Raw genomic sequence first — 20,725 nt, forward strand, 5'->3', positions numbered from 1 at the left:
TTTCCCCCACGATGGCCAGGCATTTGCGTGACCTTAGAAACATTTAGGCCTAGGTCTTCATTTCGCCACTGGATGTAAATAAAGTAGTGTGGGCATAGTGAGTTGGCAGGACACTTAACTCCCTTTTGCCGTTCTTCTCCTTTTCCCAGCCCAAGGACTAACCAGGCCAGGCTCCCTCCCCAGCTAGTCAGCCAGGCCACCAGGACTCGTTCTAACCAGGCCAGGCTCCCTCCCCAGCTAGTCAGCCAGGCCCCCAGGACTCATTCTAACCAGGCCAGGCTCCCTCCCCAGCTAGTCAGCCAGGCCCCCAGGACTCATTCTAACCAGGCCAGGCTCCCTCCCCAGCTAGTCAGCCAGGCCACCAGGACTCGTTCTAACCAGGCCAGGCTCCCTCCCCAGCTAGTCAGCCAGGCCCCCAGGACTCATTCTAACCAGGCCAGGCTCCCTCCCCAGCTAGTCAGCCAGGCCACCAGGACTCATTCTAACCAGGCCAGGCTCCCTCCCCAGCTAGTCAGCCAGGCCACCAGGACTCGTTCTAACCAGTCCAGCGCTCCCTCCCCAGCTAGTCAGCCAGGCCACCAGGACTCGTTCTAACCAGTCCAGCGCTCCCTCCCCAGCTAGTCAGCCAGGCCACCAGGACTCGTTCTAACCAGTCCAGCGCTCCCTCCCCAGCTAGTCAGCCAGGCCACCAGGACTCGTTCTAACCAGTCCAGCGCTCCCTCCCCTGCCAGCCAGCCAGGATCCGTTCTAACCAGGGCTCCCTCCATAGCTAGTCAGCCAGGCTGCCAGGACTTGTTCTAACCAGCCCGACAGAGAACTAGACAGAACCGGAGAATCTCACTACCCCAGACTAGAGGTCGACCGATTAATCGGAATGGCCGATTTAATTAGGGCCGATTTCAAGTTTTCATAACAATCGGAAATCGGTAATTTTGGACGTCGGTATTTTTTTTTACGCCTTTAGTTAACTAGGCAAGTCAGTTAAGAACACATTCTTATTTTCAATGACGGCCTAGGAACAGTGGGTTAACTGCCTGTTCAAGGGCAGAACGACAGATTTTTACCTTGTCAGCTCAGGGATTCAATCTTGCAACCTTACAGTTAACCAGTCCAACGCTCTAACCACCTGCCTCACGAGGAGCCCGCCTGTTATGCGAATGCAGTAAGAAGCCAAGGTAAGTTGCTAGCTAGCATTACACTTATCTGATAAAAATCTATCAATCAATCATAATCACTAGTTATAACTACACATGGTTGATGATATTACTGTTTATCTAGCGTGTCCTGCGTTACATATAATCGATGCAGTGCGCATTCGCGAAAAAGAACTGTCGTTGCTCCAACGTGTACCTAACCATAAACATCAATGCCTTTCTTAAAATCAATACACAGAAGTATGTAATTTTAAACCTGCATATTTAGCTAAAGGAAATCCAGGTTAGCAGGCAATATCAACCAGGTGAAATTGTGTCACTTCTCTTGTGTTCATTGCACGCAGAGTCAGGGTATATGCAACAGTTTGGGCCGCCTGGCTCATTGCGAACTAATTTACCAGAATTGTATGTAATTATGACATAACATTGAAGGTTTTGCAATGTAACAGGAATATTTAGACTGATGGATGCCACCGGTTAGATAAAATAAGGAACGGTTCCGTATTTCACTGAAAGAATAAATGTTTTGTTTTCGAGAGTTTCCGGATTCGACCATATTAATGACCTAAGGCTCGTATTTCTGTGTGTTATTAAGTTTATGATTTGATAGAGACGTCTGACTGAGCGATGGTAGGCACCAGCACGCTCGTAAGCGTTCATTCAAACAGCACTTTCGTGCGTTTTGCCAGCAGCTCTTCGCAATGCTTCAAGCATTGCGCTGTTTATGACTTCAAGCCTATCAACTCCCGAGATCAGGCTGGTGTAACTGATGTGAAATGGCTAGCTAGTTAGCGGGGTGTGCGCTAATAGCGTTTCAAACGTCACTCGCTCTGAGACTTGGAGTAGTTGTTCCCCTTGCTTTGCATGGGTAACGCTGCTTCGAGGGTGGTTGTCGATGTGTTCCTGGTTCGAGCCCAGTTAGGGGCGAGGAGAGGGACGGAAGCTATACTGTTACACTGGCAATACTAAAGTGCCTATAAGAACATCCAATAGTCAAAGGTATATGAAATACAAATGGTATAGAGAGAAATAGTCCTATAATAACTACAACCTAAAACTTCTTACCTGGGAATATTGAAGACTCATGTTAAAAGGAACCACCAGCTTTCATATGTTCTGAGCAAGGAACTTAACGTTAGCTTTCTTACATGGCACATATTGCACTTTTACTTCTCCAACACTTTGTTTTTGCATTATTTAAACCAAATTGAACATGTGTCATTATTTATTTGAGGCTAAATTGATTTTATTGAAGTGTTAAAATAAGTGTTCATTCAGTATTGTTGTAATTGTCATTATAATTGTTGTAATTGTCATCGGCCGATTTAATCGGTATTGGCTTTTTTTTGGTCCTCCAATAATCGGTATCGTTTATCGTTTACCTCTACCCCAGACACTTCCTGAGTTCCCAAGACTGGGCCTGGTGCATTTCTGACACTTGCCTGTGGGAGGAAGTGGTCTAATAGTAGGGCTGGTAGTTGCCAGGGACTTGACGATATTATCACCATACTGCGATTTTATTGCTAATTTATCTTCCAAACATATTTCTCACCAGATGTCTGCTGCAGATGGACGAAACAGCCATGAGAGAAACATTTTTGATCAGTGGTGGGGGGGTGCTGAAAACAAATTGACAACCTATGAATTCAAAATACTGGAGTTTTGGTGCAAAAATATAGCGATATTGTTAAACTATATGATTAATCGTCAAAAATATCACTGTGACCAACCACCTTGATTTGATCTTATGTTGCAACATTTTTAATTGTTTTTATTATATTGGATAAAAGCAGAGATATAGCTACAAAATGGTATATCATACACTGCATTTCAGGAACAATGGGAAAGTAATTTTGCTTTGAACGTTGATAAACTTGTAACCTCAATTTTGAGAAAATGGCCTTGGAATGTTTTGGTACTTCTGCTGCAAATTTGTCCTTTGTCTACACCCATTCAGCATTGTTCACACCCTCTTAAGCCAGCCCCACCCATCTCTTTAAGGATTCACATGTGAGGTCATGTGCTAAATATTTGAGGTTGTTCAAAGTAGCCACCCTTTGCCTTGACAGCTTTGTACACTCTTGGAATTCTCTGTCTGCTTCACCTGGAACGTTTTTCCATCAGTCTTGAAGGAGTTCCCACATATGCTGAGCACTTGTTGGCTGCTTTTCCATCACTCTGCAGTTCAACTCATCCCAAACCATCTCAATTGGGTTGAAGCCGGGTGATTGTGGAAGCCAGGTCATCTGATGCAGCACTCAATCACTCTCCTTCTTGGTCAAATAGACATTACACAGCCTTGTGGTGTGTTGGGTCATTGTCCTGTTGAAAAACAAATGATAGTCCCACTAAGTGCAAACGAGATGGGATGGCGTATCGCTGCAGAATGCTGTGGTAGCCATGCTGGGTAAGTGTGCATTCAATTATAAATGAATCACAGATTTCCACTGGTCTGATGTCCATTGCTCGTTTCTTTGCCCAAGCAAGTCTCTTCTTATTATTGGTGTCCTGTAGTAGTGGTTGTTTTGCAGAAATTCACACAGTCTTCTCTGAACAGTTGATGTTGAGAAGTGTCTTTTCTTGAACTCTGACGTATTTATTTGAGCTGCAATTTCTGATGCTGGTAACTAATGAATTTATCCTCTGCAGCAGAGGTATCTCTGGATCTTCCTTTCCTGTGGCGGTCCTCATGAGAGCCAGTTTCATCATAGCGCTTGATGGTTTTTGCGACTGCACTTGAAAATACTTTGAAAGTTCTTGACATTTTCCAGATTGACTGACCTTCATGTCTTAAAGGAAGGAACGACTGTCGTTTCTCTTTGCTTATTTTAGCTGTTCTTGCCATAATATGGACTTGGTCTTTTACCAAATAGGGTAATCTTCTGTATACCACCCCTACCTTGTCACAACACAACTGATTCGCCTCAACCGCATTAAGGAGGAAATAAATTCCACAAATTAACTTAACAAGGCACACCTTTTAATTGAAATGCATTCCAGGTGAATACCTCATGAAGTTATTTGAGAGAATGCCAAGAGTGTGCAAAGCTGTCATCAAGGCAAAGGGTGGCTACTTTGAAGAATCTCAAATATAAAATGTTTTGATTTGTTAACCCTTTTTTGGGTTACTACATGATTACATGTGTTATTTCATAGTTTTGATGTCTTCACTATTATTTTACAATGTAGAAAATAGTAAAACTAAAGAAACCCTTGAATGAGTAGATGTCAACTTTTGACTGGTACTGTAGTTGTATGCATACAATCAGGGGTATCAAGTGGCTGAGCAGCGGGTAAAAACATTAATTAATAGTAGCAGCAACTTATTGCGTGTGTTAGGAGAGAGTTATGTGAATAGAGGCACTGCAGATAGTGCTGATGACTGGTCTGTCTGAGGAAATCTATATTCAGAGAGCCTGTTGCTGTCCTGCCATTGACTTAGTTTCAGGGCATGCGATGTCCACAGCCTCTTTGTCGCAAAACTCAAAAAGATAAGATTGTCTAGTTGTGTCCAGTCCAGGTGGTGTTTGTACAGGCAGACCATCTGTGGGAGGAAGGATGTCAGTGTTGTGCAGCAGCTGAAACCTGGTCCGGACTGAGTCTGAACGCTCCTTGGTGACAACACCAGGCTCCAGAGCATCGCAGATGTAAAACAGGAAATAACAAAAACTTTTAAGACATTACAGCATTAAGTGAATTAAAGTTTGGATTCAGGTGTTGTTGCCAGCCATATCTTTCCACCAGCACCGGACCATCCCCCAGTTCAACCAGCTGAGGGATTTTGACCCCTGTCACAGTGCTGTCCTTCACAACACCAGCAATCTCAGACAGTGTTCACTCTGGTCTTTCTGAAGCTCTCCTTGATGAGGCCGAGCACCAGTTGGGGGAAAACTTGGTGTGTCTTGTGATCAGGAAGTGAAGGTCCAGACTGGTGTAGCTTGTGCATGGTGCGCCAGGCACAATACCAGAGCACAAACTTGTTGTTTTGGCCACTGCAGTTATCACAATTCCGGTCCACATGTGTTTCCCCAACTCCGTAGTTGGTGAAGAAATGGTGCATGTAGTTGATGACATCGCTGCTGCCTATTCTGGATGACATGCAGTTGACTTGTTGTGGTATTCCTTCACAGCAGACACCAAACAAGACATACGTGCGAGGAGTTAAAAAATAGATTGGGACCTGGCTATATATTTTTTTTAGTGAATATCTATGTCCTTAATCAGTATAAAGGAGGACATGTTGCTTACTTGTTGAGCAAAGTCAAAGTTGTAATGTATCCTGATGTCTTTGCTTGCTGGTGCAATACTACAGGTCTTGTCAGGTGGTCTTGCAGTCAGCAACCATCTTTTGGTAGACAGACCACTAACTCTGAACAAGCAGGATATGCTGCTCTTGCTTCAGCTTGGCTGACTTAACAGCCTCTGGCAGATCGTATAGTTGTTCCTATGGCACTGCCAGCACAGGTCTGTCCTGGGCTTAGTGCTTTAGATGTGGGGCAGCAATTTTCTCCACATGTTCCTGAAGGAAGACCGCATGACTACAACTTACCTCTGGAAAATACAAAAATACTCTGAGATCAGTAAAAGTAGTGGCAATCATGTTAGACATCAATTAAATAATCATACCAAGTGTTGTCATCGATTCCTTGTAGACACGCCACACTGCTGTTTTTGTCACATGGGATGCCAGCAGCTTTCCATCAAGGTGTTTTTCCTGGGTGGCGTCCTGGTAATACAATTGCATTCTCCTCTGTGTAGTTCTTGAAGTTCACCACTCACTACAAATACTCATACTTCAGGTGTAATCTGTGCTTGATTGGGCCAGCTCTCTTTTTGGTGGGAGGCATTAGATGATTCTCCTTGTATGACTGGTGGAGGAGAGTCAGGCGTGTTCTACTGCTGCTGAAAGACACATTTCAGATACAAATATTTTAGCTAACTTGGGTTATTTTGTTTAGACATCTAGCTAGCTAGCTAAACAATGAACCATAATCCCGACCCATAGAGTACTAGCAATACAAACCGTTTGTCATAGTTAGGTAAAGTTAACCAAAAAGGTTCAATGTTAGCTAACATTAGGCTATAACTACATTTACATTTACATTTAAGTCATTTAGCAGACGCTCTTATCCAGAGCGACTTACAAATTGGTGCATTCACCTTATGATATCCAGTGGAACAACCACTTTACAATAGTGCATCTAACTCTTTTAAGGGGGGGGGGTTAGAAGGATTACTTTATCCTATCCTAGGTATTCCTTAAAGAGGTGGGGTTTCAGGTGTCTCCGGAAGGTGGTGATTGACTCCGCTGACCTGGCGTCGTGAGGGAGTTTGTTCCACCATTGGGGTGCCAGAGCAGCGAACAGTTTTGACTGGGCTGAGCGGGAACTGTACTTCCTCAGAGGTAGGGAGGCGAGCAGGCCAGAGGTGGATGAACGCAGTGCCCTTGTTTGGGTGTAGGGCCTGATCAGAGCCTGAAGGTACGGAGGTGCCGTTCCCCTCACAGCTCCGTAGGCAAGCACCATGGTCTTGTAGCGGATGCGAGCTTCAACTGGAAGCCAGTGGAGAGAGCGGAGGAGCGGGGTGACGTGAGAGAACTTGGGAAAGTTGAACACCAGACGGGCTGCGGCGTTCTGGATGAGTTGTAGGGGTTTAATGGCACAGGCAGGGAGCCCAGCCAACAGCGAGTTGCAGTAATCCAGACGGGAGATGACAAGTGCCTGGATTAGGACCTGCGCCGCTTCCTGCGTGAGGCAGGGTCGTACTCTGCGAATGTTGTAGAGCATGAACCTACAGGAACGGGTCACCGCCTTGATGTTAGTTGAGAACGACAGGGTGTTGTCCAGGATCACGCCAAGGTTCTTAGCACTCTGGGAGGAGGACACAATGGAGTTGTCAACCGTGATGGCGAGATCATGGAACGGGCAGTCCTTCCCCGGGAGGAAGAGCAGCTCCGTCTTGCCGAGGTTCAGCTTGAGGTGGTGATCCGTCATCCACACTGATATGTCTGCCAGACATGCAGAGATGCGATTCACCACCTGGTTATCAGAGGGGGGAAAGGAGAAGATTAATTGTGTGTCGTCTGCATAGCAATGATAGGAGAGACCATGTGAGGATATGACAGAGCCAAGTGACTTGGTGTATAGCGAGAATAGGAGAGGGCCTAGAACAGAGCCCTGGGGGACACCAGTGGTGAGAGCACGTGGTGCGGAGACAGATTCTCGCCACGCCACCTGGTAGGAGCGACCTGTCAGGTAGGACGCAATCCAAGCGTGGGCCGCGCCGGAGATGCCCAGCTCGGAGAGGGTGGAGAGGAGGATCTGATGGTTCACAGTATCAAAGGCAGCCGATAGGTCTAGAAGGATGAGAGCAGAGGAGAGAGAGTTAGCTTTAGCAGTGCGGAGCGCCTCCGTGACACAGAGAAGAGCAGTCTCAGTTGAATGACTAGTCTTGAAACCTGACTGATTTGGATCAAGAAGGTCATTCTGAGAGAGATAGCAGGAGAGCTGGCCAAGGACGGCACGTTCAAGAGTTTTGGAGAGAAAAGAAAGAAGGGATACTGGTCTGTAGTTGTTGACATCGGAGGGATCGAGTGTAGGTTTTTTCAGAAGGGGTGCAACTCTCGCTCTCTTGAAGACGGAAGGGACGTAGCCAGCGGTCAAGGATGAGTTGATGAGCGAGGTGAGGTAAGGGAGAAGGTCTCCGGAAATGGTCTGGAGAAGAGAGGAGGGGATAGGGTCAAGCGGGCAGGTTGTTGGGCGGCCGGCCGTCACAAGACGCGAGATTTCATCTGGAGAGAGAGGGGAGAAAGAGGTCAAAGCACAGAAGAGGTCAAAGCACACCGCAGAACCAGCGGTGTCGTTTGACTTAGCAAAACGAGGATCGGATGTCGTCGACCTTCTTTTCAAAATGGTTGACGAAGTCATCAGCAGAGAGGGAGGAGGGGGGAGGGGGAGGAGGATTCAGGAGGGAGGAGAAGGTGGCAAAGAGCTTCCTAGGGTTAGAGGCAGATGCTTGGAATTTAGAGTGGTAGAAAAATGGCTTTAGCAGCAGAGACAGAAGAGGAGAATGTAGAGAGGAGGGAGTGAAAGGATGCCAGGTCCGCAGGGAGGCGAGTTTTCCTCCATTTCCGCTCGGCTGCCCGGAGCCCTGTTCTGTGAGCTCGCAATGAGTCGTCGAGCCACGGAGCAGGAGGGGAGGACCGAGCCGGCCTGGAGGATAGGGGACATAGAGAGTCAAAGGATGCAGAAAGGGAGGAGAGGAGGGTTGAGGAGGCAGAATCAGGAGATAGGTTGGAGAAGGTTTGAGCAGAGGGAAGAGATGATAGGATGGAAGAGGAGAGAGTAGCGGGGGAGAGAGAGCGAAGGTTGGGACGGCGCGATACCATCCGAGTAGGGGCAGTGTGGGAAGTGTTGGATGAGAGCGAGAGGGAGAGGGAAAAGGATACAAGGTAGTGGTCGGAGACTTGGAGGGGAGTTGCAATGAGATTAGTGGAAGAACAGCATCTAGTAAAGATGAGGTCAAGCGTATTGCCTGCCTTGTGAGTAGGGGGGGAAGGTGAGAAGGTGAGGTCAAAAGAGGAGAGGAGTGGAAAGAAGGAGGCAGAGAGGAATGAGTCAAAGGTAGACGTGGGGAGGTTAAAGTCACCCAGAACTGTGAGAGGTGAGCCATCCTCAGGAAAGGAACTTATCAGGGCGTCAAGCTCATTGATGAACTCTCCAAGGGAACCTGGAGGGCGATAAATGATTACATACATTAGAACTAGCAATGCAAAATGGAATTCTGAGGTAACATTACTACACACAGATCATAAAAGTAATGCCAGCTAGCTATCTAACAGTAAACGTTAACTTGCAATGAAAACTTTCTGACAATTAGAAACCTATATCTTAAACTGTAGCTAGACTCTTACCCTTATACATGGATGGCAGACTGCAACCCCTTTCGTTAAATAAGACGTCCCGTGTTATTTCCATTTTGTTTGTACAGCTTTCTTGGCCCGTTGTGTCAAATCACTCTGGTTCACACAGACCGTGTGCAATGCCATAAGAATCATCTTAAGCTTCAGCCCCCACCCAAACTCTGACCATTTTACTCGCCCTAGCAGAGCTGGTTATGCTGTTTTCATGTTCTCCAGAGCGTTGGTGACTAACTGTGTGCTCCAGGCAACAATTTAATTACGCCTTGTTTGCTGACCATAACTGTCACCGGCCATATTTAACGGGTGTTGAGCGTTGGTAAATTCATCAGTTGTTCTGCGCTCTGGCACACTCAGACGAGAGCGCTCTGAAACAGTGGTTGCAGAGACGTTCTATTGAAATGGATGCTTGCATAGTGGAGTCTTATGTTTTACTACTTTATTTTTAGACGGCGTTAGACAGGATTACCTACACCTACTGACCAGCTCAAATAGACAGAAGCATACTATATGGCAGACCAATCCAAACTCATCTCTCGGCATGTCCAGCCCACTCATTAGCTCAGCCAATCATGGCTAGAGGGAAGTTTGCTGTCTTTCTGTTGTTTAACCAAATAGGCTCATAATTTAACAATGTTATTCGTATTTACGGATGGCATAAAAGTTTGTTAATAAGGCACGTTTAAAGTTCACATATTCGAGAAGGCATTTCTGCCAAAAAACGCATTTTGCAAATAAAGTTACATTCAAACAGTTCTCCTTTGAAGTAGTGACCCGCGACATATGTCTAGTTTCCTGAAACGGGTCACATGACTCAATTTTTTTTCTTCTTTTTTTCTCCCCCATAACTATCTAGTAGTGCTAGTTTGTATTCATTTGAAAGTCAACAAATGCATAGTGCTATTTCAGTATCTGAATACATACGCCTTTCCTGTTTCTGTAAGATTTGTCTCTGCTGCTCTACCTAGTTACCATGTTATTTACATTTGAGTCATTTTTAGCTAATGCCCTACAGTAGCAATTAGTCAAGTGCCTTGCTCAAGGGCACATCAACAGATTTTTCACCTAGTCGGCTTGTGTGTTTGAACCAGCCACCTTTCGGTTACTGGCCCAACACTATTAACTGCTAGGATACCTACTTAGACCCATGATGTTATCGTGACCTAAACCCATGTTCCAGCAGATTCCTCTTGCCTAAATCTTCAGCACAGCCACAATAGTGCACTACTTTTGACCAGATTCCTATGTAGGGAATAGGGTGCCCTTTGGGACACGTCCTGGGTCCGTGCCAGTGGCTCAGCTGAATTTGTAGTAAAGATATGGGGGATCTGAGGAAGGGGATTAGGGCACTGTGGTGGATATATTAGTTATTCAAAAACCCCTACGTTTCACCCTGTTCAGGGATGTCGGAGGGGTAGAGAGGAGGGTTGACATGGTAATCTCAGGTGGTTTGTGTTTCACTTCTCGTGGATGTTAGCTGGGCTATAGCCTAGCATATTTTAGCTTGAAACCCCACAGCATTTATCCCTTTCACATAGAGAATACGTAAGCGATGTAAAAAGCCGCGTCCTGGATGCTGATTTGGGTGAGCAATGTTCCAAGCCGTGCTGTGTTGGCTGTCAGACACCTGTGCCTGCTAACAGTTCCATCTGAACATGATCACTGCGCCTCGTCACAATATCCTATTCATGTTGTCTGAATCATCTCTTGTATATATCTCCTCTCACTCATTATTTCCCCTTGCTTCCAGCCTAGCATTCAGTGTGGTACCATGGGGGTTAATATTAGCCTTGCTGTCTGCTTGTCAGACCTCAGAATCAATGTTTCACGTTTGAATTTCTATCTCTGTGGTACCATACCATGGAGTGAACGGTGCCCAGAAGATAACTTTTCCTGAGCCAGTCGAAATCACGCATCATCACCATTATCATGGACATATCCAAGTAAATGCCAATAGGGGGGAAAAAACTCACAGAACTGCAGCTAGTATGCTGTCATTCCAGGTTCAATGTTTGACATGACTGCGTTAGCTGAAGTTGGCTAGCTAGCAAGTGACAAGAACTTATCCAGCCTGCTTAGCAACCATTTTGTTTAGAACGGACGACCAGTTCTTTTGCATAGCAACTATGCAAAAATAATGAATGATTTTGTCGCGTCTGTAGCAACATGACCAAAATAACTTACAACCAGCTTTTTGTCTGGACTGTATCTTCTGGTGGAGCAATGAAATCGTATGAATTGACTTGGTTTGAATGAAAATGTGTGTTTCATTGTTATTTGAGTAGGTTGGTAAGTTTTACAAAAGCAAAAAGGCACGCGAAACAGTGCTGCATCATGAATACAGTCACGGGTAAATGCTATCGCGTCGTGCCGATCAACGCCATTTACCTGTGACTAATCCTGATACAGCACTGCCTCTTACCTGTGACTAATCCGGATACAGCACTGCCTCTGACCTGTGACTGTAATCCTGATACAGCACTGCCTCTTACCTGTGACTGTAATCCTGATACAGCACTGCCTCTTACCTGTGACTGTAATCCTGATACAGCACTGCCTCTTACCTGTGACTGTAATCCTGATACAGCACTGCCTCTTACCTGTGACTGTAATCCTGATACAGCACTGCCTCTTACCTGTGACTGTAATCCTGATACAGCACTGCCTCTTACCTGTGACTGTAATCCTGATACAGCACTGCCTCTTACCTGTGACTGTAATCCTGATACAGCACTGCCTCTTACCTGTGACTGTAATCCTGATACAGCACTGCCTCTTACCTGTGACTGTAATCCTGATACAGCACTGCCGCTTACCTGTGACTGTAATCCTGATACAGCACTGCCTCTTACCTGTGACTAATCCTGATACAGCACTGCCTCTTACCTGTGACTGTAATCATGACAAGCACTGCCGCTTCTGCCTAATTGTTAGTCGATTAGTGTCCCATTGAAGCAGGGCTTTCCTGTGGTTCAGTCTTCCAGGCAGTATTTCTCACTGGCACACATCCCACTGCTGATCATGCCAGCCTAGTACATGTGACCTGTCAAACACAAAATGCACTCACCACTGCTTACCTTACTAACATGCAAATAAAGCTCAGTCCCATTATTTCACCATCAGTCAGTTGTTTTGTAATTAGGCTAGGACTCTTTTATATATATCACACACACACACACATGGCTGCATTGTCTTCAAATCTAACCTAGTTTCCCCGAGCGAGGTGCCCCTGGCTGAACTCCAGTCCCTGTCATTACCTGTTGGGTTTGTTCTCTCTGTTCTCTGATACTGGGCTCATTCTCACCCTTTATACACCAATACTTGTGCTGAGCTATTTGTGCTTTTTGAGCTCGGTTCTGGTTAGATTATGAAGAAATTCACGGATTTCAGTTTCAATGTATTATCTTTTTTACTTGAAATCCACTATGCATTGTGGGTTGAATGCTGTAACACAGAATAAAACTGTTAATAACAGGTCCATGATGGCAGTGACTAAATTATGGTTATCAATGAATAACTATTTATTCACATTACTTTAATAAAATATTGCAGTTGTGTATATTATGTTTGATTTGATGACTTTAATATTTAATTCCATCTCATCTCTATAGAGCTGCTGCCGATGCTGTCTGACAAAATCAAAATTTTTGTTGTTTTGAAGTAAATAAGGCATTCTAATATTACTGCTGAATACCAACTATCAATATCTGAGATCATGTATTTTCAGGTAGAGATACCTCGCGGAGCATCTGCTCTCCATCAGGCGCGCAATGCATTATGGTCATTGTGTAGTTAACACATTCTCTGCTCTAAATCGTGTAGAATATTAGCCCGTTGGAAACGGCTCTCTACTAAATCACACAGTTTGGGCTTGATCTGATTGATCTCTAAAGAAACTGCAGTGAGAAAATGCACATTGAGCTCACAGTAAAAAAAAAATGGAATTCAAATAATTGAACTTTCGTCCAAAAAATAATAATAACCAAAATGTTGTTTAATCGCTCAGCACTAGCCACTACCCTCCCAGTTTGTTTTCAATGTATTCTTCACTCCCACGCCCCCTCCCTCAGTGTGTGATACTGTCCTGAGAGTGGCCAGCTAATTGAGGCCGGTGGGTCTACTCTGCTCCCCCTATCAGCTCCCACGCCCCCTCCCTCAGTGTGTGATACTGTCCTGAGAGTGACCAGCTAATTGAGGCCGGTGGGTCTACTCTGCTCCCCCTATCAGCTCCCTGCCTGGCAGTGTCGTTCCGGCCCACCAGGGGAGCACGCGACTGCATCTAGAAGAGACTCTGTCTCTGGGCCGAGCTGACTATGCCTCGGCGGTTGCGTCCCAAAGCGCATCCTATTCCCTTTATGCTGCACTACTTCTACCAAAGGGAATAGGGTTTCATTTGTGACGCAGCCAGGGCCTCTGTCTCAGCTAGTCCCCAGTACTGCAAGTTTACTCACTCACTGACTTTTCTCCCAGTTTAGCTTCTACAGACAAGGGGGGGGGGGGGTGAATGTGCAACCTAGCTGTTCTTTCTCAGGATAAGTGTGTGTAGTTTAGTGGTGTGTGTGTGTGTGTGTGTTGTACTGTTTTTCATAGGTTCATATAGGCCTAGGCTAAGCCTCCTATCTCTAGGTATCAGGTGAAGGAAAATAATGTAGCTAGTTGAACTATTTCTTAGTGCTGAGTGGACACACAATGTGTACCCAACAACATTCAGTCCAGCTGGAAAAGAAAGGGACGTGTTGGAACTACAAACGGAGGAACTGGTTATGGTGTATGTGGAACGTAGCAGGATAACTGATCAGCTTGTGACTTTGTTCTCCTTCATTAAGACTTGTGCAGCAGCTGTGAGGTAATGACACTTTATGCTAATCATAAAGTGGTCTAATTATATAAGTTGTAGGTTAGACAGAAAGAAGCGCTCCTAACTCAGTTGAACTGAATGTAGCCTAGGCCTAAATGGGCCCGTTGTTGGCATTTGTTTTGTGTGTAGGCCTAGCTGTGTCTTGGCCAGTACTGTTTTTTGGGGTTAAAATAGGTTAACGGAATTTGACTAATATTGACTTTTTTAATTATATTACTCTAGGCCTATGTCTTTGTCAACTACGTATGATTTAGGCTACACAATTCTGCCTGATAGCAGTCAGTTTCACACCCACACAGTGTTCATATCCGTACAGTGCGTGTTGCATTTCCTGTGTGGTAACAAACACATGGTCTTTACAGGCTGAGTTGATGTGTTTGCTCTCTCCTCTCCATCTGTGCTGACAGCTGGGTGTAATTGCAGAAGTACTAGTTTGCAAATATGGCAGAGTTATTTGCATGAGTTTCCGGCAATGTTGCGGAAGCTGGTCTGGCCTTACCACAATGTGGCTGCCATGGGCTGGTCCTCTAGCTAGTGCCATGCAGAGACAGGCTATGACTGGGGGCTGGTCCTCTAGCTAGTGCCATGCAGAGAGACAGGCTATGACTGGGGGCTGGTCCTCTAGCTAGTGCCATGCAGAGAGACAGGCTATGACTGGGGGCTGGTCCTCTAGCTAGTGCCATGCAGAGAGACAGGCTATGACTGGGGGCTGGTCCTCTAGCTAGTGCCACGCAGAGAGACAGGCTATGACTGGGGGCTGGTCCTCTAGCTAGTGCCACGCAGAGAGACAGGCTATGACTGGGGGCTGGTCCTCTAGCTAGTGCCACGCAGAGAGACAGGCTATGACTGGGGGCTGTTCCTCTAGCTAGTGCCACGCAGAGAGACAGGCTATGACTGGGGGCTGGTCCTCTAGCTAGTGCCACGCAGAGAGACAGGCTATGACTGGGGGCTGGTCCTCTAGCTAGTGCCATGCAGAGAGACACGCTATGACTGGGGGCTGTTCCTCTAGCTAGTGCCACGCAGAGAGACAGGCTATGACTGGGGGCTGTTCCTCTAGCTAGTGCCACGCAGAGAGACAGGCTATGACTGGGGGATGTTCCTCTAGCTAGTGCCACGCAGAGAGACAGGCTATGACTGGGGGCTGGTCCTCTAGCTAGTGCCACGCAGAGAGACACGCTATGACTGGGGGCTGGTCCTCTAGCTAGTACCACGCAGAGAGACACGCTATGACTGGGGGCTGGTCCTCTAGCTAGTGCCACGCAGAGAGACTCTGCATTAACTTGAGACACAACTAGGGGACTATTATTAGGGATAGAGGACCTTGACACATGGAAGTCTATATGCTGACTGAATGGAAATTGATGCTAATACCACTTATCTGGTGAGTAGAGCCCAACCCCTGTATACTCATGTTTGAAGGCACTCCAAGCTGTGGGACTCCTTTTCTAGGCTGTGTCTATAGGCTGTGTTTTGAGATGCTGTACAGTTTGTACTTCCCTTTTCTGTTACTATACGCACAAATTGTCCTCTAGTCATATTTTGTGTCTCTTTCGCTCTCTCTTAGGCTCTCTCTCACTCGCGGTGTCTGTAGCAGTGCCCTAATGCAGTGTATAATGCTTAGTGCTGTTTGGAGCTGGTAATTAAAGGCGTCAGGGAGAGATTTACTCTCTAGAGAACTAGTGGCTCCTTTGAACAGTGGCACTGTTGCTGGCACCAGCTAAATGGAGATTATAAATCTAATCAATTTATATGTCACATGCGCCAAATACGAGTGTAGACCTTACTGTGAAATGCTTGCTTACAAGCCCTTACCAACGATGCAGAGTTAACATTCAAATAGTGAAGAGGAATATAATACACAAACATGGAGCTATATACAGGGAGTACCAGTAACCAGCTCAATGTGCAGTAATACAAGGTATTTCAGGTAGATATGTACCAGAAGGTGAGACTGAGGGAGGAGGGGTTGGTGAATTATTATGATTATTATTATTATTAATAATATTTTCTTTGGAAGACTGCCCCTCTTACTGGCACTAGGTAAGAGGAGCTGAGAGGGTGATGGAGACAGAGGGCGAGAGAGCCAGTAAAGAAGAGATGGGAAAAGAAGTTTGGTTTTACCCTCAGAATCGTAGCCCTGTCTTTGGGTCAGGGTGAGAGTGAGGCACAGCTTGCTTCCTCTCTCTGTAGAGAAGGTGAGCAAGGTGAGCTCTGTAGAGAAGGTGAGCAAGGTGAGCTCTGTAGAGAAGGTGAGCAAGGTGAGCAAGGCAAAGTGAGTCAAGGGAATAGAGGGTCTGTTTGTCCTATTATTTTCAGGGGGTCGATCCGTTTTAATACTGCAGATTGTAGCTTCCATCAATGTAATTGTGTGCGTCATTTCCAATTCCCATATTTAAAAAAAATATATATATTTTCCTATATATATTTTCCCCTAACCCTACCACCCCTCGGACGTAGGCTTATACATACTATATACATTTTATGGACACATATTTTACAGTAGTTATCTTTAGTTTGTTTTTAATCCCAGCCTTCAGCTCCTCAACCCCTCCCGTCTATCTCTCAGCACCATCTGTTTTTCTTCCATTAGCCATATCTTTTTCAACTGGGATGTTTCACAAAAGTTCTGAATGTTTCTACAGATTGTAAATTAAATAAAAAAATATTTGCTACGAATATTATTGATTGATTTGACTTTTTAAAGAATCACACAGCAGTGCTATTTTCAGGGTTAGCTCCAACTTTCTATAAAAATGTATTGTAGTAAGAATGTCTTTCTTTCGGGATATGTATACCGAGTATGTCCACATCCTCGTCGGACCACTTTTTATTGGTAAACTGCACGGTAATCTGAAAGCTGAATTTAGTTTGTGATCAATATGTAACATTTATCATAATTTGGTTTTAATCCAGAGAGGTTAGAGAAAGTATCTAGAGACTGTGGACGTTGTCCTGTTCTTGGCTCAGAGTGGGCGAGACGACAGATCGAGAAAGATATGAGAGCTAGAATGATCTATTTCACTTGCTTTGGCAATGTAAACAGATGTTTCCCATGCCAATAAAGCCCTTTGGATTGAGAAATGGGGAAATGTAGAGGCCTGTGGGGGAAGAAGGCAAGACACTAGTTGAATTGGAACACATTGCTCTCAAAGATAAAAAATAAATAAATGGGAGAATGAATGTAGTGAAGAGATGGGAGACCTGAAACGGAGATGTGCTGGGTGAGGGTTGAAAAGAGAAGACTGAGGGTAGGGAGAGTCTCGGAGGTGAACGGGGGAGCGTGGGAATGTGACAGTCGGCTGGTGTGAATCACTGCTGACCCATAATCCTCACCTTGTGACTACTGCTTTAGATACTGCTGCCGAGGTCCAACCTCTGTCTCCCTCTCTCTTTTGCTCTCCTCCACTCGCTCTCACCTCTCCCCTTTCCTTCCACCCTTTACTTTCACCCCCCACCATCCAACCCCTCTCTCTCCCCACCCTCCAACCCCTCTCTCTCTCCCCACCCTCCAACCCCTCTCTCTCTCCCCACCCTCCAACCCCTCTCTCTCCCCACCCTCCAACCCCTCTCTCTCCCCCGCCCTCCAACCCCTCTCTCTCCACACCCTCCAACCCCTCTCTCTCCCCACCCTCCAACCCCTCTCTCTCCACACCCTCCAACCCCTCTCTCTCCACACCCTCCAACCCCTCTCTCTCCACACCCTCCAACCCCTCTCTCTCCCCCACCCTCCAACCCCTCTCTCTCCCCCACCCTCCAACCCCTCTCTCTCCACACCCTCCAACCCCTCTCTCTCCACACCCTCCAACCCCTCTCTCTCCACACCCTCCAACCCCTCTCTCTCCCCCACCCTCCAACCCCTCTCTCTCCCCCACCCTCCAACCCCTCTCTCTCCCCCGCCCTCCAACCCCTCTCTCTCCCCCGCCCTCCAACCCCTCTCTCTCCCCCGCCCTCCAACCCCTCTCTCTCCCCCGCCCTCCAACCCCTCTCTCTCCCCCGCCCTCCAACCCCTCTCTCTCCCCCGCCCTCCAACCCCTCTCTCTCCCCCGCCCTCCAACCCCTCTCTCTTACCTCTCCCCCGCCCTTTCCTTCCACCCTCCAATCCCTCTCTTCCCCACCCTCCAACCCCCCTCTCTTCCCTCTCCCCCTGCCCTCACCTCTCTCTTCCCCACTCCCTCACCCTCGTAGTGTATGTGTGACTAGCCAGTTTGTGGCGGCTGTGTCCAGACGCTTCAGATCTTGGCTGATGATCAGCCGGAATGAGGTGAGGGCAGGCCGTAAATTATTTATGAGAGGCTCTCTTGAAGCCAAGAGCTCATGGGTATCTGTTGTCTGTCTGCATTATCAGACTGTGTGGCTGGATACAGTCATAAATAATAGGTCATTATAACACCTTAGTACAAAGCTGATAATGGTTCTGATAATGGGGTTAATAGCCTCAACGTGTGGAGTCATATTTCTGCTGTAATGAGTTGTTCCAGTTTCCCCAACCAGTGCTTTTAGATTTCTCTGCCTAGTCCTGCTCTTTAAGAACTTCAAGAGTGCCTTGCTAAAAGGTGACTGTTGTCTATTTGAGTTTAACCACATTACTCTCCCTCTTTTCTCTCCTTCACATTCTTTCTCCCCCCCCTCCTCTCTCTCTCTCTCTCTCTCTCTCCGTTCTCGGCAGTGTTTCTGTGTTGATTTGGACCATACATATATGGCGTATGTGAGCGTCAGTGGAGACTTCTGCCAGGCACAGCACCTCGCCTTCGTGGACAAGTGAATCGTCCGCCCCCCTCGGGACTACGCTACCCAGAAGCCCCCCTGAAGCCAGCACACTGGGAACCCCTGTCTTCTCCAACGTCCCCTGGGATATCGCGTAGTCCAAGGACAAATTGCCCAGCTCTGTCCCCTGAGCGGCCAATAAGAAAACTGCCTAGTTCTCCTCTACTTCCTGCTTTCTCTCCCAGAAGCCAATCACATACCACTCTCCTGAATGGGGTAAAATCTGAATGTCCGATTGGATGACTGGTGGATAGTCTCTGCATTAGTTTCTATTTATTTTTTAAATATTTTTTACACCCCCCCCCCGTGGAGTCTTGTGGACTAGATCATCCAGTTTTTTTGTTACCCCTCTTTTTATGTAAACCTTCCTGTAGCCATCCACACGTGTTACCTACACCATCCTCCACCTCCTCCCTTCGTTGTCGTGGTTTTATTTATTTTTTGAACCTACAGAATTCTACAAGTCCTTGCTGACATCTGAGCCAAAAGTAGTCATCCTTCTTGTAAGAGAGATTCTAAGTATTTAATTGTAATTGTTTTCAAAGCCGTCTCGCCAACATGAACCGCCCTGCAGCAGTGGAGATTACCTACGAGGGCATGAGGTTCCTCATCACACACAACCCCACCAACGCCACGCTCAACAAGTTCACTGAGGTGAGGCCACCATGTGTGTGTTCAAGTTCCCTCTGGAGAGACTTACACATACATCTGACTACGTGCATCAACAACCTTCACCAATATAGACTATAACAAACTCACTTGAACCTACAATTAAACATAAACATTTTAGAGTACAAGTTTGTCTCTCTCTCTCTATCTGTCTCTCTCTCGCTCGCTATCTGTCTCTCTCTCGCTCGCTATCTGTCTCTCTCTCTCTCTCTCTCTCTCGCTATCTGTCTCTCTCTCTCTCTCTCTCGCTATCTGTCTCTCTCTCTCTCTCGCTATCTGTCTCTCTCTCTCTCTCTCTCGCTATCTGTCTCTCTCTCTCTCTCTCTCTCTCTCTCTCGCTATCTCTCTCTCTCTCGCTCTCTCTCTCTCGCTATCTGTCTCTCTCTCACTATCTCTCTCGTTATCTGTCTCTCTCACTATCTCTCTCTCTCTCTCTCTCTCTCGCTATCTCTCTCTCGCTATCTCTCTCTCGCTATCTCTCTCGCTATCTGTCTCTCTCTCTCTCTCTCGCTCTCTCTCTCTCTCTCTCTCTCTCGCTATCTGTCTCTCTCTCGCTATCTGTCTCTCTCTCGCTATCTCTCTCTCTCTCTCGCTATCTGTCTCTCTCTCTCTCTCGCTATCTGTCTCTCTCTGCGCTCTCTCGCGCTCTCTCTCTCGTGCGCTCGCTATCTGTCTCTTCGCTCTCTCTCGCGCTCTCGCTATCTGTCTCTTCGTTCTCTCTCGTGCGCTCGCTATCTGTCTCTTCGCTCTCGCTATCTGTCTCTCTCAGGAGCTGAAGAAGTGTGAGGTGAACACGCTGGTGAGAGTGTGTGACGCCACCTACGACAAGGTCCCAGTGGAGAAGGAGGGGATTGAAGTTATGGTGAGGGTAACACGCATGCATGCACACACTCCTAGAGAGCAGTCAGAATTTCTACTGAACCAAAACCGGATCCCATTGTTTCCTTCCGAGGAATTGAGGGTAGTTGGATTCACTTTGTTTTTCTTTTTCATGGAATGTCAAATAAAACAGGTGGGGTTGCCCCTCTGGGGAAATTCTGTTAGTCTCTGTCCTCAACTGTCTGCCTCCCGCAGTGTGCTGAGCTAATGGGTGGAGAACAGGAAGGAATCTCTGGCTCAGATCAATGGGGCTCCAACCAGGCCTTCTTGCTCGGTCTGTTTCTCTCTTATGTGCACTGTATGTACGTCTTTTTTATTCAGCTGTCCCACAGGTGATTCAGGAAAACCAGAGACACTTTGTGTTTGGGAGAGGAAATGTCCTGTTTCCTGTCCTTGATAGTGATCCCCACCCCTCATCCTGGAGTGTTCCTCTCCCCATTCTGCCTGTCACTCTCCAATGTATTGGATTAAAGGTTTGAGAAG

At 46.6% G+C, this 20,725-nt stretch overlaps 1 protein-coding gene across 3 annotated transcripts in view; it reads left to right on the forward strand.

The window, feature by feature from the left end:
- The window catches only part of LOC139558813 (protein tyrosine phosphatase type IVA 2-like), a 53,747-nt gene that overhangs the window by 18,641 nt on the left and 14,381 nt on the right, over positions 1–20,725 (forward strand). For 2 of the 3 annotated variants that reach the window (XM_071374280.1, XM_071374279.1), the window contains exons 2-4: positions 18,597–18,910; positions 19,240–19,348; positions 20,133–20,225. In XM_071374280.1, the coding sequence (XP_071230381.1) occupies positions 18,906–18,910; positions 19,240–19,348; positions 20,133–20,225 (207 nt within the window). In that variant the 5' untranslated portion in view covers positions 18,597–18,905. The remainder of the gene's footprint in view (positions 1–18,596; positions 18,911–19,239; positions 19,349–20,132; positions 20,226–20,725) is intronic. The other variant, XM_071374281.1, reaches the window with a different exon arrangement.

The sequence above is a fragment of the Salvelinus alpinus genome, chromosome 29, assembly GCF_045679555.1.
Source record: "Salvelinus alpinus chromosome 29, SLU_Salpinus.1, whole genome shotgun sequence".
Classification (NCBI taxonomy): domain Eukaryota; kingdom Metazoa; phylum Chordata; class Actinopteri; order Salmoniformes; family Salmonidae; genus Salvelinus; species Salvelinus alpinus.